Below are 27,508 nucleotides of genomic sequence, written 5' to 3'. Positions count from 1 at the left end.
CACCATTATTCATAGTAAAAATTCAAAAAAGTAAAAATTTATTCAAAGTAAAAATTTATTTCGCCAACAATTTAAATAATAAGATTGAATTCTATCAAAAATAATAATAAGATTTAAGTTTTATAATTGTAAATGACAGAAAATAATTTTTTTCTATAAAATATAACTCATTTAACCATTATTCCAAAAGTGTGGTGAATAATCTTTATGGTAGTAAAAGTAACATATCTAATTTTAGCGCAGTAATTAATGATTGTAGACGTCTGTTAGCTTCTGATTTAGTAACATCTGATGTTAGGTTTATTTGGAGACAAGCCAACGAAGTCGCTCATAGTTTTGTTAGACTGGCTTCGCGTCATGTTAGTTTCCATATTCATATTAAGATTCAATCTTGTATCTCTACTATTATTATGAATAAAATATAGTAAGTTTCTTCTTGTAAAAAAAAAACTCATTTAACTATTCATTTAAATATCACACTCAAATTATTTAGTGTAATATAAAAATTGTCTATTGCTATTATAATTTTTATTATTGTTGTCTTTCTTCTTCTTCATATATTACTATTATTGTTATAATTATTATAATAATAATAATAATAATTTTAATAAGATTCTTTTGAATAATTAACAATTTAACCAGTGACCCTTTTTGTCGAGTACAACTAGTACCAACTACTAAGTACCAACTCTTCATTTTTTATTATCTTTTTCAAAAACCAACGCGGACCGCGTGCAGCGTGTGTTAAGCGTGATGGGAACAAACGAAAGTAGAATTTCATTATAATTACGGTTATGCCACCTCGTCTTCATTTGAAAACAGAATATCTTTGTTTCCATCTTTCAATTTTGGTGAAATTTGCTCAACTTCTTTATGCTTTGTTTACGAGTTTGAATGGAAAGAGAATGAGGGGTTTAAAAAAGGAAGGATGAAGTAAAAAAATAGACGATAGTGAGAGGAAAAGACTTTAGGAGTTTATTATTTTTCTTTATAATACTAAATATTTTTATTTAAGAAACTAAAAAATTGTAATGGGGAAGGATTTGAGGGGTTATGAAGGATTTAGATGAATTTTTTAAATTCAATCTATGTTGTTATAATATTCTTAAAATAAAAACTATATTGAGAGTTGGTTTGAGGACAATCTCCGTAGGGTAGTTGGTAACGGACATAACACTTTGTTTTGGTATGACAGCTGGGTGGGGGAAATGCCTTTGCGATTAAAATTTTCTCGCTTTTTTGACCTGGCTGTCTGCAAGGAGTGTTCGGTGGAGGAGATGTGGAGTTTGGAGTGGATGGAAGGGGGAAGGGCGTGGGTGTGGAGACGCCGATTGTTAGCTTGGGAGGAGGAAAGTGCTCGGGAGTGTTCTCTTTTATTACATAACATTATTTTGCAGGAAAATGTTAATGACACTTGGAAATGGTTGTTAGATCCTATTCATGGCTATTCAGTGTGGGAATCCTACAGGTTTATTACTCATTCAGGCGATACTGTTGATAGGACTCTTGTCGACGATGCTGGCATAGGAATATTCCTTTAAAAGTGTCTATGCTGGCTTCCGACGAAGTTTCGCAATAGACTTCCGACGAAGGACAATTTGTCGAGGTGGGGTATTCTTCACTCTAACGATATCACACGTGCGGCAGCTGGGTGTGATAAAACAGAAATGACACCACATTTATTTCTTCATTGTGACACATCCAGAGAGCTTTGGTATAAAGTTTGGAACTGGTGAAAACCTAGGACATTATTTTATGCAATTTACCATGATGGCAGGTTTGCCAAGATCTACACATTTATTGTTTAGGACAATTTGGTTTGCTACAGTCTGGGTAATATGGAAGGAAAGGAATTACCGTATATTCCAAAATACGACCTCTACTTCCGTTGCTCTTATTGAAAAAGTTAAGCTAAATTCATTCCTATGATTGAAATCTAAGCATGCTTCCTTTTGTTATAGTTTCATTGACTGGTGAAAACATCCGATTTTTTGTATGGTTGTTCAGGTGTAATTTATTTTCTTTCTGTTTCTTTAGTGGCACCGTGACTGTGTAAATACTTTCCGATGGTTCTCCTTTTGCACGCCTTGTGCAGGATGAATCACCGTGGTTTTATTGATACCTCATTTTGATTTGTGCAAAAAAAAAACCATAAACATTAATTTATCATTATCTGAAAAATTACTCTTTTAAAAAATGTGATTTTTTTTCTTCCAATTTCCCCTATATTTCCAACCCTCCAAAACCACCCCTTCCCCCTCCCTTCCAAATTTTCGAACAAAGCCTTAGGAAATTGCTTATTCACACATGAAATTTATTCTATTAACTCCAACGACAATTAACTGTCGCTCGATATTTTTAACGACAATTAACTACCGTTGTCCTAATGACAGTTAACAATGGATTCTAAGGTGAGAGTTCAATCAAGTCCTTCACCGGTGGACCATGAGAAAAACATCGTTAGATTAAATAAATGGTTCAAATTTAGGCTAAATTACACCAGGAGTCTTTTAAGTTTGAGGTTTGTAACAAATTGGTCTTTTAAGTTATTTTGGTGAGACAAAAGTCATTTAAGTTTGAGGTTTGTAATAACATATTGGTCCCTTAAGTTCTTTTGGTCATATTAAGTCATTTAAGTTTGTAAACGTTTTCAATTTAGTCCTTCTGCCACAACATAGTTTTTGTAATGTTTGGTTAACAGAAGGACTAAATGGAAAACATTTACATACTTAAAGGTCATATGTGTGACAAAAATAACTTAATGGAACAATCTGTTACAAAATCCTCAAACTTAAAGGATTTATGTGTCACCAAAATAACTTAAAGGACAAATCTATTACAAACCTCAAACTTAAAAATCCGTAATGTAATTTAACCTCAAATTTATTAATATTAAAGATGAGAACATCTGTAACTATTTACATTCAATCATGTCTCTTGAACTATTCCTGCTCTTCCACCTCTTTCATAACTTTATCGAACCTTTCTTCAAATCAAAAAGCGTCTGCAATCACAACCATCTCCCTGACAACCCTTCCCTCATCCCCAACCACAACCTCGTTTCTGCACCATGCCTCTCCAAAGTCATAGCAAATGATAACCCTTTGAGATATGCTTCTTGTTTAGTATCAATGTCAAAATAATTACAATAGCAATCTTGCATTTATGAGAATATATAATATACACGTTCTGAAATCACTAATTTTAATGTCTTTAACTATGTTCCTTAAAAATAAAAAAAAGTCTTTAACTATGTCTTTTAATCTTAGAAGAGTCACGTATGCAGAGATGATAAATTTTGTTGCAGATGCTTTTGATTTCATTAAGGTTGTTGTTTTGTTGTATAAGAAAAGAAATGAAATTGATGTTTGAAGAAGATGAATTTTTATTTTAAGGCTCCTAAATTGGGTCGATGATGATGATTGGAGGGAACAAAAGAGGGTTTCTTGATTGTGAACAATTAGAACATAAGAACATAAATTGGAACCAATTGAGGATAAGATTGAATAAGAGTAGTTAGATGTTCTCACTTTTAATTTTAGCAAACCTAAACCATCTATTTAATTTAATGGTGTTTTTTTCATGGTCCACCAATGAGGAACTTAATTGAACCCTCACCCTAGAATCCACCACAGTTAACTACTAAAAAAAACCTTCAACCACAATTAAATGCAATTGAAATCTCCCCTAAAATCTAGTACTTAGCAGCCTAGGTACTAAAGAATCCAAAAACTTAATGCAAGAGGTTTCATTCCAGTAAGTGGCTTAATACCATAGACTCTGTTTGGATTGATGGAACGTAACATAACGAAGCGGAATAGAATATAATGAAATGGAATGGAGCAGAATAAAATGGAATAAAGAGTCAATTTCATTGTTTGGGTATTTTACGATGGAATGGAACAAATTTACCACTCCATTTTTTGAAAAGTTGACGGAATAGAATAAATTATAACTTTTTTATTCCAATTTTACCTTTCTTTAAAAATATTATATAAAATTAAAACATATTATCTTCTATTAAAATTATATACACACACATATATATATATATATATATTAACAAAAGTCGAAGTCTTACTAGATATATAAAATTAGTTTTTACACTTTATCCCTTATTTTCTTTCAAGTGTTATAGTTTAGATTTTGTTCCATGCTGTATTCTCTCACTATCAGCAAAGAAAAACCAACGTAGATTCTTTCAACAAAAAAACTAATGTAGAAGAAGACAGAAGTTGCAGCAACGCAAGCACGTATACGCAAGAATAAATGGCAGAACAAAGGAGAAAGAGAAAATATAGTGATGAAATAAATAAAAGAAGGATAAAATGGGATAAAAAGGTAAATTATGTAATTCTCTCTGGAAGTCATCACAAAGATGCAATTGAATAAAAGATGTGAAATAGTACATAGGTGTAGCTTATTTATAGTGATTTGGAGTAACTAACTCCCTAACTAACGTTCTACTATGTTACTTGCTCTCCAAGTTCTCTAGATTGCTTGCACTTCAAGTTACCTTCTCACTATACTCTAATAGTCCCCCTCGAACTCAAAATTGGGGAAATTCACCAATTTGAGTTTGAAATACAATGATTATTCATAGCCAAAGCTGATAGAAAATGAGGTAGCCCAGGCCCAATGTGAAATTATGATCCTCCCATAGCCAAAGCTCTAAACACCAGAACGAAGGAGAAACACAAACTGCTAACTGAACATTCTTCACCAAAATAGTTTGTACCAAACGTGGCTTTTGAAAATCACTTTTCCATAATCTGATGCAAAGTAACTGATTCAAAACGTGCTTCTGTAAAGGTTCTGTAGCATGAAACAAGAAAGTCCAAATATCATCTTGATGTTATGCAGAAGCGCTTTTGAACCAAGAACAACTTATGCAAAACGCAATTTATCCAAAAACAACTCATTGAATCACGTAGTTGAACCATAAACAGCTTATCCCAAAAGCGCTTTATCTGCTTCTACTTAAAATCATGATTCCTTTCAAGAAACAAGAATAAGAAAATCGTGATTTTGGACATGATGTGATGCATACCGAAACCAATTCTTCTTCGCATACTCTCTCTTCAACCCAAGGTATCTCCCACAATTGATTCTGAGTTGAAGCTTTGCAAACAACGAATAGCAAGAACCAAGAAATTCTTCCACCAGGATCGAAAACGCAAACAAAGAACAAAATTGAAATGAAATTTGACAGAAAAGAGGACAACGAACCACAAAGATTTCCAACGGGATCGAAATCGACGAGGAATTCATCATGTAACTGAAAAATCTGAATCCTGATGTTGACGACAGAAGCGATTGGTTCCTGTTTTCCAGCGAAGCAGCAAAAGCCGTAAACAGGTCCAAAGCATGTGATAACGGTATCGATGATGAGATTCGTCGAGTTCTTGGTCTCAGCTTCAGAAACCTGGAACTCAGATTCGCGATTGTTCGAAATCGTTGATTTGGCAAAAACGATCATTTCTGACTTAAGAATTTGTGTTTTCTGGTTTTCTTCCGAAGCATCAAAAGCAGAATTGCGATTGCTGCGACGTGAATCAATCAGAGAGCAAGGAACTGCACCGATCGTGATGGTGAATCCATCAACGGTTGGAGCAATCCACGGTGAAGGAGCAGTGGTGGAAACTGAACCGCCAAAACTACCGAAAATGAATTCTTGCGAAGCGGAAGAACACGAAATTTCTGATGTGGAAGCTTCAAGATCATCTTCTTCATCACCTTCAGAATCATCTTCGTCATCAGAAACTGGATCAAAATCGCTATCTCCATAGCGCTCTGATACCATGTTAGAAATCGTGGTTGGGCCTAACACAACCCCACAAAACCGGCTTGTGAGGTGCGGATTACCCCCACTTATAAACAAATTGTCAGGCCAATTCCTAACCGATGTGGGACTCTTAACAAATGGTAATTATATAATGAATTCCATTCCATACCTTCCAAATTGGATGGAATGAAAAACATGAAGAAGTGGTGGTATTTGATGAAATGGATTCCATCATGTTCCATCCCATTCCATTAAAATTTTACAAATCCAAACAATGAAATGTGACAAAATACCACTTCATTCCATTCCATCATATTCCATCAATCCAAACATAGCCTTAATTTCTTATTTTAATCGAAGCATATTAGATCCCAAATATAAAAGCATAGTCTCCAACAATAATAGTAGTTGTTTAGTGGATCAAGAAGTGGCTGCTACTACCGAAAATGATAAACTATAAACCGTAAATCTTAAACCTTATTATTATGTTTAAATAAATATCATTAAATATTTTCAACATGCGTCGTAGATTTTATTTGCTAATATATGTGATATCAAACTTTTAGGGTGTGTTTGGTTGGAAGAGAAGTTGTGAAGAGAGAAATAGGTAAGAGAGAGTATAAGAAGAGAGAAAGAAGTGAGAAATAAAGTAGATTTGATGGGTTGTTTGGTAGAAGAGAAAGATAAGAGAGATAGAAGAGTGAAAGTGATGTAATTGCTTTTAAAGGACAAAAATACCCTTAAACAAAGTAAAAAGAAAACTAAATAGAAAACATAATTTATGTTTCCTTTTGTCAAAAAAATAATTTACGTTACCTGAATTATTATCTGTCAACATTAATTTAAATGTTTATATTAATTTAATTAAAAAATTAATACCTTTTTTATTAACTAATTTATTTTTATCTGTTACATAGGGGGGATGTGTTGGTTCTATCGAATAAACAAGTTAATTTTTTATACGGAAGTGCAATTCATATTATATTTATTAGTTATATGTTATTTTTATTGTTATAGGGTAAATGTTACCTACGTGATTAGCACAATAATTTTCAGCTATTTATGTTTTGAGTGATGATACATGTACCACCCCACGTGGCAATACATCATTTACATCCACACAAAATTCTGACACGTGGCAACTTGGACCCCACATAAATAGAAGATAAAGTGTGATTGTGAGATGAACTTACCAAAATATCCCTAATACATAGGGTGTACAATGGGGTGTAGGAATAAAGTGTGTTCATGTGACATTTTCCTTACGTTTTTGTCTTTTCCTCATGCAATGAAGGGGCATAATTGGAAGATAAGAAATATTGGAACTCTCTCCCCTATTTCTTCCCATCCATGAGAAGACTCTAAAAATAGTGGGCCCCACAGGTTTTAATTCTCTCCACAACCAAACATGAGAAGTGTAGAACTTCTCTCCTATCTCTCTCTCTCTCTCTTCAACTTCTCTCCCTTCCTTTTCTCTTCTACCAAACACAGTCTTAAGTAAAAATCTGAGAATGATATGATAAAATTTTGAAAACTCATGATTATTTTTAAAATATCAACATTAATATATTATTTCTATTAAATATTTGTTATTTTATATGTATAACACCGTTAAATGTTTGCACCGTATCTATTGGACATTTTATGTGTCTATAATTACAGAAACAAATTTTTATGTATATATATGATAAAATTTGGAAAACTTATAACTATTTTCAAAATATCAATATTAATATAGTGTTTCTATTAAATATTTTATATGTATAACGTCGTTAAATGTTTGCACCGCACCCATTGTGGATTTATGTGTTTATAACTGCGGAAACAAATTTTTATGTACATATATGATAAAATTTTGAAAACTCATAACGATTTTCAAAATATCAGTATTAATGTAATGTTTCTATCAAATATTTTTTATTTAATATGCAAAATATCGTTTAATATTTGCATCACGCTTGTTGGAGATTTTATATGCTTATATGTGAAAATAAATTTTTATGTACCGATATGAGAAAGTCCATATAATAAAATTTTGAAAATTCATGACTATTTAAAACTTATCAATGATGTAGGATTTCTATTAAATATTTTTATTTTATTTTAAATGCAAAACACTGTAAGAATTTTTCACCACACTTATTGCAGATTTTATGTGCTTATATTAGCATAAGAAAATATTTAAATAGACCTCATGCATTTTTTTACCCATTAACGAATAAAATGAAAAGAATCATTCAAGGAAAGATCACATAGTGTTTCTTAGGATAAAAACATATGACAACATCATATGACTTCAAGATGACATCATCACATTTTAACAAAAGCCCAGCAAGCTTATACAACAAGATTACAACTCACATCAACTTGCAAAACGTGTTAATACTTTGCACAAATCTGGCTGGAACAAAGAAATTGTTCTTGAGAACGTCCTGGAAAGGTGAGAACGTTCTGAACACGTTCTCGCAGAACATTTTTTATGATTTCTCTACAAGCATTATCTGGAGCGCATTTCTCATTTCAAAACGAGTCTCAATAACTCTTTTTTAACTTGTCCTCAAAGACTCATCAAGTTCTATAAATAGAGGAAGACATTGAATGCTTAAGGAAAGAGTTTGAAAAACAAAATAACCATATCTCAAGTGAAATCATCATTCTCTCACATGCTCTTCATAAAACAAACAAGCTCCAACTCTCTCACTATATTTGGATCATAAGGGATGATGCTATTTTTGGCTATGTTTTTAGTATTTTTATTTGTATTTGAAGACAAATAAGATGAAAGTTAGAGAAATTATCAACGGTTTGAGGAACCCGAGCGATGTGAGACTAACAACATGCTACAAACAACTTCAAAACCAACTTCAACAAATTCATTATAAAATGATTGCATTTTTGTCAATCAATATTTTTTTTTTAAAGAGTCGATCAATATTTATGTATCATCATCTAAATAATGATTGGATTTTTTTGTTAACTAACATTATAATATAAACATAATATTCATATATCAGACTCTGTCAAGAAAGTGGATCCAATTCCCATTGTCACGAAGAGAACATCTTTGTTTCATGATCTATAAATGTTTCGGTTATTGTTTGACGAACCTACATGCTCTGTCTTTGATACTCTTTCGAAGCTTTTTTTATTTTTTTTTTATTATTTTGTTTATCACTAAATATGAATAATTCAAGAAATATTTGTTTTCACCTGTAACCCTGTTAAACTATTGTCTGCCTTAAAGGTATAGCTCATTGGTTAGAGGATTGAGATATTAAAAGAGTTTAAGATGAAGAAGATTTGATACCGTCCCTTCTAACAATAATATATTGACTATTAACAAACTAGCATTTGCCAATATAAAGAATAAAACTATTATCCAGTAAATTTATCCTTGAATAAGTGCTATTAGGAGCAAATAATCAATTACGCTTATGATGTGACATAACATTTCAAATAACATGGCAGCCTCATGTAATAGGTCAAAGACCATCTCATATTGAATAACAAAGAAAAATTGACGGAGGGAGCAAATTGAAAGGTTTAACAGTTTAAATGAGTTTTACCTTTTCTCTAATTTGAGAGAGATGTTAGCAAGAATTTACAATTTTTGATGTTTTTTTTTTTTTGCTATTTACTAATATTATTTGAAAATCACTCTTCTCACTTATGAAATTTCTCAACTCCTTATATCAACGGCAGTTAATTGCCGCTTTTAAATCAATTCAATCGTTTTTTAAATCAGTTCAGCCGATTTTAAAAGTGTCAATTCAATCGGGATGCAAGGGAATGAGAAATTTCATAAAGGAGTAAAGTAATTTTCATATTAATTAGGATAAGGTTTTCTTTATTTTTTTTGTTCAAAAAAGAAAAAAGGATAAGGATATTTTTCAATCACTACTTAGAAGTGGGAAACCGTACGGTGAAAGTGGCTTAACGCTTAACTAAACAAACGGTAATGAAGAAATTTAGCAATAAATAGCTTTCCCAAAATAAACAAACTCACACATTCTTTAATTTTAGCCAAGAAAATCTCCTCCTCTTATAAATTGAAACGATACTAACCATAATCACTTTACTCTCATAATCACTTTTCTGAATAATCAGAATTATCAATTCACAATGACAGCTTTTGATTTCAACGTGCTTCTGTTACTATTCATTTTATCCATAACTCGTATCAATGCAGCTGTTAAACCTTTGCCTGTTCACGATGTTCCTTTTCTCAATCGGAGTAGTTTCCCGCCAGATTTTATTTTTGGAACTGCTTCCTCTGCATTTCAGGTATGAACTATTGATTTCAATTTTATTATCACTGATTTCAATTAGCGTGATTTTATATATGTAATAATATGCAATGTTGAAGCATAGTTATAAGATATTTGAATTTTTTATAGTATGAAGGTGCAGCAAAAAAAGATGGAAAAGGACCAAGTATTTGGGATACTTTCGCTCATAAATATCCAGGTTGTTTGTTATTAGTTACTTCTGTTTTTTTTTTCTTTCCGGATTTCATGCGGTCACAGACCGCATGTAATCCGCAGTCGGTGTCTGCATGACTGTCCGATCAGGTTTAGATTTCAAACAAATTTTGATTTTCTTTAAAAATTAAAATTACTAAACTTGAGATCAGAGCCGTTCGATCGACAATCATGCAGTCAATGATTGCAGAGAATCTTGGTCCTAAAACTGTTCATTAAACCTTGTATACGAAAAGCTGCATTAAAATGGTAGTCCCTTCGTAACAAAACATAAGCAAAAATGAGTGGAAGAAAGTTGATGTATTTGGTTCAAATTTTGTACCAAATACACCACTTTTCTTTTACTCATTTTTGCTTATATTTTGTTGCAGAGGGAGTATACTAATAGCCTGTTGTTTTTACATTTCTACATAAATAAATAGCCGCATTTTACCCTTGAAGCTATATATTGTATTGTTGGGTCAAATGTGTGTTTGGCCCTAATTAACTGTGAAAGAAACCGAATATTTACCATATGTTTGTTTTCATGGTGGAAAGCTCACAGACGCGTGGTGAATAGGAGGGTACAAGAGGTAGTTTTGACTTGGACGCATGGAGAATCAGATGATAAACACGGAAACTAACATGCACTAAGTTAACTTCAAGAGTCGAGTCCTTAACCATTTTCTAAAAGTTCCGTGTTAGAAGCACCCTTTGATCTAGATACCTAGTAATCCTGTCTTGACGCATGTGAAATCCTGCAAGTTCCTTTCAATTTATTGCAACTTGCAAGCTTTTCCTTTATGATGTGTTTAGTGCTAGAGATTAGAGTCATGTTCAAGAGTCATTTTTATCATAAGTAGCTTCTGAATGCCTTGTAGATCCAATTTGGTGCAACTTGCAAGCAATAACTTCAATGTTTAAGTTATTGCTTGCTTTATTAACTATAAATTGAATTTCCTAGTTGCATTATGTGTACAGATTATTCATATTTATTAATGAAATGGCCTGCAGAAAAAATAAAAGATAGAAGTACTGGAGATGTAGCTGACGACTCATATAGTCGGTACAAGGTATGGTCCAATTTATAGTTTTGCAAATGTATAGAGAACTGTGACATATATTTAGAGTCATGATAGAGTGGTTTACTGATTTTAGGAAGATGTTGGAATCATGAAGTATATGAATATGGATGCTTATAGATTCTCCATTTCTTGGTCTAGAGTCTTACCAAGTAAGTCGTATTTTGTTAATATTACTTCCTTGGATATTGCTGATTCGTAGTAACCATTATAAATTTCTCATCAATTATTTGCAGAAGGAAAGCTTAGTGGAGGTGTAAACCATGGAGGAATAAACTACTACAACAACCTCATCGATGAACTATTGGCTAATGGTAAAGATTCACCAATATTTATTAATTTAAGTTCTCAAATTTATTGTATTAGAATAGTATCCATGTGGTTGTTAATCATAAGTAATCATTGAGAATAATGCAGGTGTGCAACCATATGTGACACTTTTCCATTGGGACGTTCCCCAAGCCTTAGAGGATGAGTATGGCGGTTTTTTGAGTCCTCGCATTGTGTGAGTGACACCAATTTTCCATCTAGAACTGTTTCTTTATCACTATTTAGGGAAGGTTTGCAGTAAATCTAATTAATTGATTAATATTTGAAATTCATGAGTTGCAGAAATGATTTTAAGGACTATGCTGATCTTTGCTTCAAGGAATTTGGTGATAGGGTGAAACGTTGGACTACTTTGAATGAACCAAGGAGTGTGAGTAAGAATGGATACGCAGTCGGAAGGTTTGCACCGGGTCGATGTTCAGATTGGTTAAAACTGAATTGCACAGGAGGAGATTCTGGGACAGAACCATATCTGACTTCGCACTACCAACTTCTTGCTCATTCTGCAGCTGTAAAATTGTACAAGACCAAGTATCAGGTCAGGTCTTCAGTCCTCCGTATATTGAATTGTTTAAAAATGCAACGTACTTGTTTTGAATTCGGCAGTGAATCTTTATTTCTTTAAATTCAAAGAACGTGAGACTTGAACATCTCTAATAGACGGGTCAAGTAGTACAAAACCATGCACAATTGCTTTCTGGTGGTGATCATGCATCTTTTTTTAGTGTGAACTTATTGGAGCTATAACAAACTAATATCCAATTTTCTAAAAAATATGCAGGCATCTCAAAAGGGTTTAATAGGGATTACCATAAACTCTGATTGGTTTGTGCCGGTCTCTAACGAGAAATCAGATCGTGATGCTGCCCAACGAGCCCTCGATTTCATGTTTGGATGGTAAAAATTAAACTTAACTATTCGTAGCTCAACACTAACAGAGAGATTATATAAATTTTTTAAAATATGATCATGATATGATTAATGGTGTATCATTCCACTTGCTAAGAAAACTCTGGACCAACTACATCATATACATTCTACCAAAAAATAAAACTACCTCATATACATGTGCATTTATGTGATATAATAATGACTGTAAAGTGTTCCCCAATATTATCATTATAAACGGATATACCACTAAAATTGATGCGCTGGTAATTATGTGGAGTGATTTGCATTGTTTACATAATCTATATGTCTTCTCTGGAACCTGTTGAAAGTTGAACCTAAACTTCATATGATTTCAGTTCATCTGATTTTGGAATTTAAAAGAAAGAGTTATTTATGACCAGCTGAATTTAAATGCAGCTATCTTCCATTTGCGCAAACTGCAAAGTATATTACAAAATCATAGAAGAGTATATCATTACTTTGATTACATCTGCATTTTGCGTTAGGTATATGGATCCACTTACAAAAGGTGAGTATCCAAAAAGCATGCGATCTATGGTGGGAAACCGGCTACCAAAGTTCTCCAAAGAAGAATCAGCGCAACTTAGAGGGTCCTTTGATTTTCTTGGCCTAAACTATTACTCATCCTTTTATGCTGCTAATGCACCTCAGTTACGCGGTGCTAAACCAGCCCAACAAACTGATAATCTTGTTAATGTTACAAGTAATTATCAAGTTAATTATACGCTTTCGCTAGTTAATTCAGTTATATTCTGAACTTTGTGTAAGCATGGTTTATTATTTTTCAATGACAGATCAATATAATGGCAAGGCTCTTGGTCCAATGGTATGTATGCATTTCATGATTTCGTTGGCAGTTAACTTACATATAAATGCTTTTCATTTGTAGCTTTTGTGCTCGAAAAGATTATGTGTTAAGTATGAAGATTACTTTATTTATAATTATATGCAGGCTGCTTCCAGCTGGTTGTGCATTTATCCACGAGGATTTCGACAATTGTTGCTTTACATCAAGAGGCAGTACAATAACCCTGTAATTTACATTACTGAAAATGGTAACACTTCTATTGTACTTGCTGAAACGTTGGTACATTATATGTGTGCTTAAATATTGTTTATCTCTGATAAAGCACACGGCAATTTGATAACGTGAATGCAAATCTGACAAAATCAATTGTTAGGTTATGATGAGTTCAATGATCCAACACTGTCGCTTGAAGAATCCCTTATAGATACTCTCAGAATTGATTACTTTTATCGTCATCTTTATTATCTTCAAACTGCAATCAAGTAAGTAATGCTTCATCGAATGAGTCTCTAAGCCTAGTTATTTATTTGTCGATTTTATACATATTGATTCATAGTAGTTTTATTCATATGCATGTTTTCTACCCTTCCTTTTTTCATTTACCTTATACAAGATAAATGGGAGGTGATTTCTTTCTCATGTTATGTGTAAAAAATGAATGTGTAGAAAACTGCTATAAGTGTAACTAGTTTTTATTTTTTTTGGGTTTAATTCTTTAGCTTTTATTGACCTTTATGCATAGCAGGGATGGTGTGAATGTAAAGGGATATTTTGCATGGTCATTGTTGGATAACATGGAATGGGACTCTGGCTACACAGTGCGATTCGGACTCGTCTTTGTGGATTTTAAAAATGGTGTGAAAAGACACCCAAAACTCTCGGCGCAATGGTTCAAAAATTTCCTCAAAAAGTCTTAGACATGTATATATTTGGCAAGGTTCAATGAAGAAGTGTTATGTTTTGATGAACTTTGGATCAGAAAAAAGTGATATGAAATTCACTCATATGTAGAACTCTTGTAAATAAAAAGAATAGTGAATAAAAAAACTCAGATTTAGTTAAGCACTTCTTATTTACCCTCCACTGTTTAACATGCATATGATTGTAAGCTATAAAACACATTAGGTTTTGTCTCTTGAACCTAATTATCCAAACATACTTGAGACCGACTTGTGTGCCCTGAATTAAGTTGATTCTGCAGCCAGATTTGCAATTAGTCGCCCCTTAAGCTGGATACTGAGTTTAAAAAAAAAGATTTGCAATTAAAATTATATGGCTAGAAATTCACCCTTTAGGATGAATAAGTGAGGAATCCAAGTTAGAACTCCAACCGCTACATAATAATTGTCCGTACTAAAATAGCTAACGGGAACTTAATCATAATAATTTTAATTAATTAGTTAAAACACTCTTGAAATATTACAAAATATCCAACACATTATTTCAAGCTATAACTGCATAATGTAGCCAAAAAAGCTATAACTGCATAATGTATATACACTTTTTATTAACACTTTTAACATCAACTTTTTTGACAAGTTTTAACATCAACTTGTTAAGTTATATATTTTGAGCCACAAGTTTTTAATAGATATTTCTAACAAAACTGTCTCTTTCCTTTATTAATATTAATATAGTATTAACGTAACAACACACATTATCAATTTTTTTTTTAAATGCTTTATTCAAATCCGTTTCTTTATAAATTATTTAATTCTAGATTTAAACGGTACATGGCAGTCATGTTATTCTGCAAATATATCCTCATTTTCATGTGGAACTAATTTGTTTTTCGTTTTACTAAGGACACTAACAGAGAATAGAGAGGAAACTATATTATTGATTACAATTTGCTCTCTGAAAGATCCTCCTCATTATCAAACATATCCTCTACATTATATGTATTCTAAAATATCTATGGAATTACAAAATGTTACTCAGGTTTGTCTCCATGTCTGGATTTTGTTATCAATTACACTCCTTACAATATTCATTTAGTTTAAAATGTATTTCTAACATTACAATCTTAATGTTATGATTATTATAATTTATGCATATACTAGTAGCAGAGATATACATCTTATTAACATCTTTTCAATTTTATAAATCTATTTAAATATTGTTAATATAATTTATGCATCTTACATTCTTTATGTGCAAAATTGGATATTTAGGCTTTTGAAAACATAACATGCTCCAAAGGAGTGGACACAAGCATAGTCCAGTTTTCACTTCTCTCATGTTTTGTCTCTTCTCTATGTACAAGTCCTAATTTTCCTATGACTAATGATATTTGCACAACATTTTAGGAAAACCTTATTCTTTCATCTTCTTTTCAGACAAAAACAATATATATATATATATATATATATATATGTATATGTATGTATGTATACAGAGAGAGGGAGAGAGAGGGATCAGAGAGAGAATTAGGACATAGTATAAACATGAGAGAGAGTTGTTCCAAAAATTGTTCAAAAATAGTTTTTTAAATATCATTTCTCCTTTCAAAAATATAATTTCTCCTTTAAGCATGCTAAATTAAGTATTCTTTAAAAATGTTAAAATTTTCAATTTCTAATGTACTGATTACACAAACTTTTATAAAAAGTTAACATTTCCCTTATAAAAAAAAAACTTGAAAAATCTTCAAAGCTATTTATGCATGGGGTATATGGGTAAATGACAATATATACATTTTGTTATTTGAGCTAGTTACGGGACAAAAATATAGATATTTCCTCTTTTAAAAACATAACTTACTCCAAAGGAGTGGACACAATGTAAGACAAAGACGAACACACTCCAATTTTAAATTCTCTATCATGTCTTGTCTTTTCTCATTTACAAATCTTATATTTTCCTATGTATGAAAATGAATATTTTTTCTCTAAAAATTCTAGTGGCGAAACTCACACACGTGAGTGTTGAGGAGTAAGGAATTGCGGATTTTAACCGGCACCCCAAAATATCAAATTTCTTTTAATATGTTAACATATAAGTTTTATTTGGGAACAATTTTTTTTTTTACTCTTTTAAAAACATAGCATGCTCCAAAGGAGTGGGCACAAGACAAGCATACTCCAATTTTCATTTGTCTCTCATGTCTTGTCTTGTCTCTTCTCATTTGAAAGTCCTAGTTTTTCCTATATATCCCTTTTATCTTGAAAAATAATCAAGTTCCAAATATATTAACTTCCACAATACTTGTAACTATATTTGAGCAGAATCAGAACTTCACAAGGGCATGGCATTCAATGGCCATCAATATCTCCTCTACTTCAGTGTCTTGAATTTTATCATTAGCTCCTTTGTTCCAATAATGGCAGCATCTGTTACTCCTACACCACTTGTTGATCGTACTTCTCTAAACCGTAGTAGTTTTCCAAAAGGTTTCATATTTGGTACTGCCTCATCCTCTTACCAGGTGCGTTTTGTAAAATTTTGTATGTTATAAAACTTCACTCACATTTGAAAACTTGACTCACATATTAAAAAACCAAAATCATTTAATGTATGTTTTTAAATTTTGTAATAGTACATAGCAAATATAAGCTTAAACAATCAAAATTTTCTAACAAAATTTAATACTTAAAGACCAAATATTTAGGGATGAAGTGTATGAGTAATAGTATTAATGAAAGCTTGAGAATTAGAGGTTAATTATTAAGATATAATTTTCTGTGTTGATAATATAGTATGAAGGTGCTGCAAATGAAGGTGGAAGAGGACAAAGTATATGGGATAAATATGTTCATGAACATCCAGGTATATTTCTTTATTTCTTACTTGCTTATCCCTTCAAAAATAAAATAACTTGAATGAAAAATAAAAGTGTTGCAGGTGATGGAGTTAGGAGTTTAAGTACCCCATCTTTAAAAATAAAAAAAAAAGGAGTTTAAGTACCCTTAACCTCTTTATACTATATGAGTGATATTTTATGTACTGGTCTTGTTCTGGAAGTTAGTGGGAGGTGTTAATTCAAACTTAGTTGATAGTATGTAGCTATATCTGGTGGTGTTGTAGGTTTATGTAGTCATAATACTTATGTTGGTGTACTCTATATTTTGTAGTCACTTTGCACTTCTTGTGCTAGTTGTTTTTTTTTTTTTTTTTTTTTTTTTTTTTTTTTTTTTAAGAAGTAAAGATATATTTTAGGCTAAATTAGATATTCAGTCCCTTAACTATTTATGCGGTTTCATATCGGAACTATAATTAACTTTCGTTAAGATATTGTCTCATAACTTACCTCCATTAATCAAGTTGGTTCAATTTTGTTAACTTTTAATCCCAATGTCTAAGGTGAGCACAAATTGTATGTGGTCCACCAATGGCCTCGTTAATCATGCATGTCTACAATATCTAATAGTGCACACATTTCAATGTAACATGAAAATTATTCAACATTTATCTACATGTATTTCTCATCTCCTACGTGCAACTCTTGTCTATTTTAGAATCTGTTTAAAAACGATTTGAGACAAATATCACATGAGAAAGAATAGGATTTGGAGAAATGACATTCTTAAATTTTCATACATTATGCGATAAATACCTTTCGGGCGCTACACAACCTACTTTTTAATTAAGGTTCAAATTACGATTGAGTGAGGTATCCATGTTTAATATTAGACACGTTTCAAATATGATTGTCTCGAATTAAGAAACCTATGAGAAACTCAAACAAAGGACTATAAATGTGGGACCAAAAAAATGTATATGTAATTTGATAACAAATGTGGCTAATGAAAGTATTCTTTTTACTTTTATTTTTAATTTTAATGTAGTAATTGCATAATTTGTGTAATTTCATATAGAAAAAATATTGGACGGAAGCAATGGAGATGTAGCTGTTGATCAGTATCATCGTTATAAGGTATATCCAATTTGATATAAAAGCATTCTCTTGATCTTGTACATTTTACATCATTGAAATTATTCACTACTACAATTTTGGTTTTTAATAGCGCAATTTTAATAGCTTTTATGGATAAACGCTATTAAAAACACAACCCAACATGTTATAGCGCTTTTCTTTGGGTGCTAACTCGTAGGGGTGGGAATAGGTCAGGCCAGATCAGACTTTGATAGGCTTGAGTCTGGCCTACGAGAAATTCTCCAAGCCTATTTACAGGCCTTTCATAGGCCTTTTTTTTTTGTCTGGTCTGGCCTATTTAAAAGTCTAACTTGGCATGAAAGCCTATTTAAAGGCCTACTTCAAATTAAAGACAATAAATAGTCTATTCTATTTTATCTACTTCTAAATAGGCCAAATTGGCCTTAAAGCCTATTTCACCGTAAGACTTGTCTATCACTATAATTAAGGCCCTAAAACATATTTCACTATAAGGCCTTAAAGCCTATTTAAAAAAGTCCATTATTTGAGTTTTTTTTCTTGATTTCATGTTTAATATAAATTATATTTTAATATAAATAAAAAATAAGTTTTAATAGTATACATAAATATGCCGGCCTATCAGGCTTCGTAGGCTTTTTTGATAGCCTAAGTCTGACCTATTTACTTAAATAGGCTATTTCAAAAGCCTAAGCCTAGTCTTTTTCATAAACAGGCTAGGCTAGTCCATGTCTAAACAGGCCAAGCCGTAGGCCCCTGTAGGCCGGTCTGACCTATTCCCAACCCTAGCGCTAAGCTAAACACGTTAAAAATTGGATTTGGATATTACTTTTCTAAAAGCGCTATTATTTTGGTTCACATATATATGGAAACCATTATAATATTTGTACAATTTAACATGATACAAATTATCGGTATATCAAGCAACATGTCAGATATATAAAGTATAATTGATTTATAAGAATTGAATTCAATCATAGATTTTACCTTATGAAGCTCTAATATTTAGTTTGCAATTTTTTGTCCAGTATATATATTGTAACCATTTTTACATCTTAATAGGAGGATGTTGCAATCATGAAGTATATGAATACAGATGCATACAGATTCTCCATCTCTTGGCCAAGAATATTGCCAAGTAATAACAAATCTTGAATTTAGTCACATCCTTTATTCACCTAAAGTTTCATGTCTAGGTGAATCTTTCATTTACATGAACTAATTAACAGTTTTAACAAATATGCAGAAGGAAAAGTAAGTGAAGGTATAAACCAAGAAGGAATCAAATATTACAACAACCTGATCAATGAACTACTTGATAATGGTAATGCATATTCATGAAATTCATAATTTTTTTACTAAATGATATAATCATAGTAATATAAATTGATGGACTTATTGATCCAGGTCTGGTACCATTTGTGACCCTTTTCCATTGGGATCTTCCCCAAGTTTTACAAGACGAGTACAGCGGTTTCTTAAGCCCTAATATTATGTAAGTTGCATGGTGCAAATTTTCATTCAAGCAATAATAATATATCGATGGCTACTTATATAAATTGAATTTTTATTTAACAGCGTTAATTTATATGAGCACGATCCATGATAGAGCTTTATGACGTCGATTGAAATATGTATTTTATATGGTTTCATTGCTGATGTTTTTGTTGTTAAATTTTATACATATGCAGAAATGATTTTCAAGACTATGCAGAGCTATGCTTCAAGGAATTCGGAGATAGAGTGAAGCATTGGATTACCTTCAATGAGCCACACTCTTACAGTTTGGGTTCAGAACCTTACATCGTCTCACACAACCAACTCCTTGCTCATGCAGCTGCTGTCAAACTTTATAGAACCAATCATCAGGTGCAACACCGAAGAACCATAAACCTATTTTGTTACATGCATGTTGAAATTTATTAGTAATAAAAATCTTGTATTTGTTATGATTTTCCGAAAAACTTTAACTAACTCGAATTAATGGCATCAGGCTTCTCAAAATGGTTCAATAGGCATCACCTTAAATTGTCACTGGTTTTTGCCGTTCTCAAATGACACGTTAGATCATCAAGCTTCCGAACGTGCTCTTGATTTCATGTTTGGATGGTATAATGTTGCATTTATTCCCAATTGTTCGCAAAATCATCGATCACGACATACTTGCGCCCATAATCTAAAATCTTATTTATATGCATGTTTATATTATACAAGACTTGTTTGTAGGTTTATGCAGCCACTGACAACAGGAGAGTATCCATCAAGCATGGTGTCTTATGTGGGAAATCGTTTACCAAAGTTCACCAGAGAGCAATCTAAGATTCTTATTGGCTCATTTGATTTTATTGGAATCAATTACTACACCTCCAATTATGCTGCTAATATACCACAATCAAATAATGACACAGGCACACCTGGATATTTCAAGGATACTCATGTCAATTTAACAAGTAAGAACACCTTGATCACAACTCCTTATGAAGAACTGAAATAACCTTAATCCATTGATAGAAAAATCAATTTCTCACATGCCTTCCTTTGATTTTCTATTCCATGGAAAGAAGATAATTCATTTCGTTGACGTAAAATATTTTCTGCTATGAGTTTTGACAGCTGAGCGTAACGGGATACCAATTGGACCAAGGGTGAGTAAGACTCTCTTGCAGTTACTGCTATATCTGAGATATGAATATGTGTGTGTGCTCGGGCGCGTGTATTGACATTTATACAATTGTATACGACACTTATGTACAGGCTGCTTCACCTTGGCTATTTGTTTATCCAAGGGGGATTCAAGAACTACTGTTGTACACAAAGACAAAGTATAACAACCCTGTGATTTACATAACCGAAAATGGTACTACTTTAATTAAGTTCATTTGATTTTTCAATATATATTTAACATAAAATTCAATATATTGTAAATCAATCTTTTTTTATATATTAAATCTACTAAATCTTCATTCTTAATAGAGAGGACTCCTAATCTTTTCTTATTATTAGTACACTGTTTAGTTCTTCTTTTTCTTCTTAGTCAAATCAATTGTATAATAAACTATAATTTTAAAATTTTAATAATTAAATTTAGGTATGGACGAGTTAAATGATCCAACGCTATCACTTGAAGAGGCGCTCATGGATACTTACAGAATCGATTACTTTTATCGACATCTTTATTATATTTCATCTGCAATCAAGTAAATAGAACATCTCTCTTCTTATTTCATATTGAATCACATTATTTTCACACTTTATCCTTACTTAGTTTCCTTTTTCTATCTCTAATCTATTATTATTTTTGGCTTTTTTTTGGTTAAGGCATGGTGTGAAAGTACAAGGATATTTTGCATGGTCACTTTTAGACAACTTTGAATGGCTGGCCGGATACAGAAGACGTTTTGGAATTAACTTTGTAGATTACAAAGATAATCTTAAAAGACACCAAAAGCTTTCTGCCCATTGGTTTAGGAATTTTCTTAAAAAGAAGTAGAGCATATGGGTGATTGAAGGTACGGTTAGAGAATATATAAACTATACAAATATTTGTATTATTATTAGTAGTTGAAAATAGTGTGTTTGTGCTTTTTTTTCTTTCAATATTTGAAATTTCACTATGAATGTAGATGCATAATGAGACTCAATGAATGGTTGACTCTAGACTTTTGAAATTTCACAAGTCAGATAGGATCTTAAGTCTATCTGATTCATGTTCTTATTAGGATGTTAAGGCTAAGAAGACCATTTCTTGTTTCTAATTGATGGTAAGTCTTTCTAAACAAGAGTGAAATTAAGACACATGGAAACTAAATACTTTTGATATTCACAATCTAAGCCTAATGGATTCATGTTTTTCTTAGGATGTTAAGCCACATTTCTTTTTTGTTAGGGAAGTTGAGTTATCGTTGTCGTGTGCGGTCAAAGTAATTTTGAAAATATATTACAAGATAATTAACATTGATCATCTCACAAGGATCTTTAATTCGTTAACAACCAATTCAAGAACGAAATTACTAAGTAATTAAATGGGGTTTTTGTTCAAAAACAATTTTAATAAAGACAGGACATATCACACCTGTTCTAGGGGTCCTTTTCCAACAATTTTAATAGAGCTTTCATGGGGCTTTTATAGGGATTGTTATAACCTCCCGTTTATGTTTTTGTTCTTTTCTCCTTTTCCTTTTTCTTTTTAGGGTAACGACCTAGTCCCCTCCTTTTGTATTTATTATTTCCTTTTTTTAATAATATATATATGAGTGTTTGGCAGAGGATTAGAGGTTCTAAGGGGTGCCAACTTGTTTGGGATGTCTTACAGCTTCTTTGATGCCATTACGCTCTTGATTTAACAAAAAAATGAAAGAAAATTCAAATCAAGTTGACTGATCCACCATTTATGAAGATGTTCATGATGGGATACATCATAGGTTCAAGGAAGTATTCCTTTTCATGATTCTAATCATGTTTGACTGTAAGATTAACAAATCAAACAATGATAATTCTTTTAGGAATTCCTACTAAAACATATTACAACCGTTAAACCGTCACATATTATAATTAATTGAAATTCTTGCACAACCGTTACAAAAACATAATCAATTTAAAAACCTAATTCAATCAAACTCTAAAACAACCATGATAGATTCTAAAAAACCCTATTTGAATTAAGATAAACAATCGTTCAAATTAATTCAAATAATCTTATTTCTAATTTGAAATATCAACAGATTACTTTAATTTAGATAAAAGCAACAACGAAATTCAATCGTTAACCAATAATCAGAAATCGAAATTGCAAGACTAAGGATTGAAAGAAAAGAAATATAATCATAGAGATGGAATTAATATTATAAACTAAACCTTAATATCCTTAATGATCCACCTGTAATTAGTGGATCGACCTAGGGCATTTACCCTTGCATCGTAGGTTCGCATAGAATTTTCTTCCTATGAAAATACATAAGACAAAAATAATTTGCAGCTGCTACAATAGATTATTTATATGCCTATGATCTTAACCTTAGAGGCATTAGTGCTTTGATATGAATTTAATAGTTTGGCCCAAAACAAATCGACTCATTACAAAAAGAGTGACCCAAACCCATAGTCGACAACAACCCTTCGATTTGTTATTTGGAGCTTCAAAATGTTTGAAATGGATTTCAGTTTCAACATGAGAGTTGCAGATCTCCTTCTCATCCTTCGAACTAGTTTTAGCAAGCCTCAATCAAACAACCATAGCTAAAGGTATGGCCTACATAATGATCAGGGGTTAATATGTGGATAATTCATAAAATTAATCAAAGAAATATATTAAAGCTCAAGAATAACCCAAAGTTTAGAAACAAGCTAAAAATATAAAATTATGACCTAAAATCTTTTCAAATCATAAAAGTATAAAGCTAAGAGTAAAGTGCAAAAATGCAATGATCACTAATGTAGAACAGAGTTTTTACATCAGCTGAAAATAACTTTTCACATAAATCCACATCCTTTCACATCGGGTTTCGACTGTTGTGAAATCTTGCTTTCTACATCAGGTCTTGCTTCCACAGTTGTAATAGACGCATTTTAAAATTTGACAACGGGGTTTTCACATCTGTTATAAGATGGACACTGAAGTTAAATATGTGTATTTCACATCAGTCCTCAAAACCGCAATTGTGAAATCAATTTTTTTATTTTTTTTAAATGGCTTTACAAATAAGTTTGACACCTGCACTTTTCTTTTATATTAATAGAATGAAATTAAATATGGATAATTTTCATGCCAAAAAGGAAGTTATATTATCTAATTTGACATTACATAATCAATCCTCTGCTTTCCACATCAATATTCAAATATATATAAAAAAGGCATATGAATACAATATAGCTAGGAATGTTCCAATAAAACATCTTTGGGCAGAATATTTTTAAAAAAAATCAACAACAGAATCATCATTGTAAATATGCTTCATAAAACATAGCCACAACATCTCAGCAAAAAGCATAGCTGCAACAGCCATAAACATCGACAATATCATTTCATCTCAGCCACATCAGAATAAATTTTCAGCTGCAAAAAAAAAAAAAAAATCAATTAAAAAAGCTATAGAAACTACAGAAACACACTTCACACACCCAAATCACCACTCATTAAGACAACTACAAGTCTGTTCAAAATTCTAATCTCTCTACAAATGTCAAATTCTGAGATTGACATTGAAACATACCATATAAATCCTAAACTTTAAACAAGTCAAGAAACCAAGTTGCCCATTGGTTTCGCAAATCATATAACTCATCTTCTGTTAATATTGCAGTTGGATCATTGAATACCTACAATGTGTAGGTTAATATAAGTAATTAATATCAATAATGATATGTTTATCTTTGACAATACATATAGTATAAACATTAAGTTATCATAAAATTAAAATACCTCCATCCAAGACTTAGTAATGTTAGCAGAGATAATATCTACTATATTCTTCATCACATAGTATCCAAAATCATTGCCATTAGGTTGCTTTCTTGGCTACAAATGAATGATCATTTTTATACAGTGAATAGATATATATATATATATATATATATATATATATATATATATATATATATATATATATAAAAGTAAATTTCATTTATAAACGTAAAAAAAATGACGGAATCTACACCACATTTACTTTGGGACGATATCATTGAGACTTCTTACTATTGCTCCGAGCTTATTGATAAACCTCAAAAGCTCTATGTTAAGAAAATTAAAAAAATTATCAAAGTAAGTTATACATTTTATTGTTGTATGAAGTAATATATCAAATGAACCATAAAATATACATTTACTTTGAAACAATCTTAATCATTGCTTCATTAAGATTTTGGTGCAATGAACATAGGACAACTAAAATATTGTCCTTAGGACAGATAATTATTAACTGACAATGTCCTCTGCACACGTGGAAGAACAATTATTAAGGTTTAATCTATCAAAGATAAATAAGCAAAAAAAAACTAATTTAAATATATACTTACGAATATAGATATTTTGCTAAGTAACACACTTTATTCAAATCACGCAACCTAGTTTGCATGTCTCTATGAACATAATTTTTAGTCTTGGGATCAGTTGGATTAAAACTCAAATTTACTGGGTCCAAAATTCCAAACACATCCGATATATTTCTTTCGACACAGAGACACTGCATACACCTATACAAAATTTTAAATCAACACTTAAATATTGAATTGAGTAGATATACCGCTAATCCATATTGATAACAAAAAAAATGTACTTACGTGCAACGAAGTTGTAGAATAGAAAAGTCAAGCCAAGCATTACCCACCAACAAGTCTCTAATACATTTTGCTGGAATAAAAAACCTTTCGACATTCGGCTCATGTTCTAATGGTATGCATATATCTTCTTGATTTCTCAAAAGCATGCATAATAAATTTTGAACATTGTTGAAGGTCGAGTCCTCCTTGTAATTTTCCTATGCAACGGTACAAGAACCTTTTGTGCTTCCATGCACAACAACTTTTTCAGAACTACTATGCTCAATTTCTTCATTTGTTTGCAAGGTTTTGGAGAAACCCATAGTCTTAAGTTTCTCCAAAAATGCTTTTCGCATCAACTCACGTTCGACGACCATCTTTTGTTCAAACTTTGCATCAAATTTTTCTTTGATCTATCTTTCCAGGTTTGTTTGAAGTTGTGAAAGATGCAAGCTAACATCTATGGTTTGGGTAGGGTATGAAGACCTTCCAAAGTAATTTTTCAGAGTATAACCTGGTCCAACACCACAGACACGACCACCATGCTCAGATGTTCCAATTGATTTTGTTAGGATATCGTCATGTCCTTGTGGAACAAAGGTACCTTTGGCAGTCTCTTCAACTAGAGAATCCTACATATTTTTAAAAAAAAATTAATGGTTTAATAAATAGTGCAAGCAGAAGTAACAATCACCAAATATAATGAGCTGATGGTAGTACAAGGTTTTTACTCCCCAAAACCCAACGCAAAGTCAAGCACAAGTTTTGATACAATTAATGGAACTACCTCTGGAATATTGTGAGAACCAGTTCATTCTATTTGGTGATTGTTACTTTTGCTTGCACTATCTATTAAAACATTATTTTTTTTTAAAAATATGTAGGATTCTCTAGTTGAAGAGACTTCCAAAGACACCTTTGTTCCACAAGGATGTGATGATATCTTAATAAAGTCAATTGGAACATCTGAGCATGGTGGTCGTGTTCGTGATGTTGAACCAGGTTATACTCTGAGCAATTACATTGGAAGGTCTTCACGCCCAACCCAAACCATAGATGTTAGTCATCATCTCTCACAACTTCAAACAAACCTGGAAAGATAGATTAAAGAAAAATTTGATGCAGAGTTTATACAGAAGATGGTCGTCGAACGTGAGTGGATGCAACAAGCACTTTTGGAGAAATTTAAGACCATAGGTTTCGCACAAACCTTGCAAGCAAATGAAGAAATTGAGCATAGTAGTCCTGAAAAAGTTGTTGTGCATGGAAGCACAAAAGGTTCTTGTACCACTGCACAAGAAAATTACAAGGAGGACTCGACCGTTGACAATGTTCAAAAATTGTTATGCATGCTTTTGAGAAATCAAGAAGATATATGCATACCATTAGAACATGAGCCGAATGTCAAAAGGTTTTTTATTCCTGCAAAGTGTATTAGAGACTTGTTGGTGGGTAATGCTTGGCTTGACTTTTCTATTCTACATCTTTGGTGCACGTAGGTACTTTTTTTTTTACTGTGATAAATGTGGATTAGCGGTATATCTCATCAATTCAATATTTAGGTGTTGATTTGAAATTTTGTCTAGCTGTATGCCTCGTCTTTGTGTCGAAAGAAATAGATCAGATGTGTTTGGAATTTTGGAACCAGTAAACTTGAGTTTTAATCCAACTGATCCCAAGACTAAAAATAAAGTTCAGAGATACATACTGTAACACCTGTTTTTGATTTATTTAATTATTTAATTAAGTCTAGAATTTATTAAGAAGAGTTTAGACTATAGTTATTAGATTATGTGGTATGTTGATATTTTATTAAGTGGTTTTATTCTAAATAATAGAATAAGTAGACTTGTAGGGCTGATTTAGAAATTAAAGAAGTTTAGTGGGCTTAAGTAGAATTAAGAAAAGTGGTTAGTGATATAAAAGATTATAAATAGGAGAGACCTAATTTAGAAAAACAAAACGTACGACCAATTTTGGAGAAAAGGGAGAAAAAGCCAAGAGAAAGGAGAAGACTAGAGG

At 31.7% G+C, this 27,508-nt stretch overlaps 2 protein-coding genes across 3 annotated transcripts; both read left to right on the top strand.

The window, feature by feature from the left end:
* Positions 1-9,907: 9,907 nt before the first annotated feature.
* Positions 9,908-14,439, top strand: LOC25492633 (cyanogenic beta-glucosidase). Its single transcript, XM_013600803.2, has 13 exons — positions 9,908-10,069; positions 10,183-10,252; positions 11,260-11,318; positions 11,404-11,479; positions 11,564-11,641; positions 11,745-11,832; positions 11,940-12,195; positions 12,439-12,554; positions 13,055-13,272; positions 13,364-13,395; positions 13,522-13,624; positions 13,751-13,859; positions 14,123-14,439. The coding sequence occupies exons 1-13, from the start codon at positions 9,908-9,910 to the stop codon at positions 14,292-14,294; spliced, it is 1,539 nt and encodes a 512-aa protein (XP_013456257.2). The 3' UTR covers positions 14,295-14,439.
* Positions 14,440-16,428: 1,989 nt separating this feature from the next.
* LOC25492632 (beta-glucosidase 12) lies at positions 16,429-21,863 on the top strand. Of its 2 annotated transcripts, XM_013600802.3 has the most exons (13): positions 16,429-16,804; positions 17,076-17,145; positions 18,195-18,253; positions 19,295-19,370; positions 19,479-19,556; positions 19,640-19,727; positions 19,924-20,101; positions 20,226-20,341; positions 20,459-20,682; positions 20,846-20,877; positions 20,987-21,089; positions 21,321-21,429; positions 21,551-21,863. In XM_013600802.3, the coding sequence occupies exons 1-13, from the start codon at positions 16,625-16,627 to the stop codon at positions 21,720-21,722; spliced, it is 1,485 nt and encodes a 494-aa protein (XP_013456256.1). In that variant the 5' UTR covers positions 16,429-16,624; the 3' UTR covers positions 21,723-21,863. The 2 variants fall into 2 exon arrangements, with proteins under 2 accessions (XP_013456256.1, XP_024637132.1); XM_024781364.2 differs by having other exon boundaries at positions 20,226-20,682.
* The last annotated feature ends 5,645 nt before the right edge of the window (positions 21,864-27,508 follow it).

The sequence above is a fragment of the Medicago truncatula genome, chromosome 4 (assembly GCF_003473485.1).
Source record: "Medicago truncatula cultivar Jemalong A17 chromosome 4, MtrunA17r5.0-ANR, whole genome shotgun sequence".
In the NCBI taxonomy this organism is placed as follows: domain Eukaryota; kingdom Viridiplantae; phylum Streptophyta; class Magnoliopsida; order Fabales; family Fabaceae; genus Medicago; species Medicago truncatula.
The sequence above is the reverse complement of the archived record's forward strand: the minus strand, read 5'-3'. Positions and strand labels throughout refer to the sequence as shown.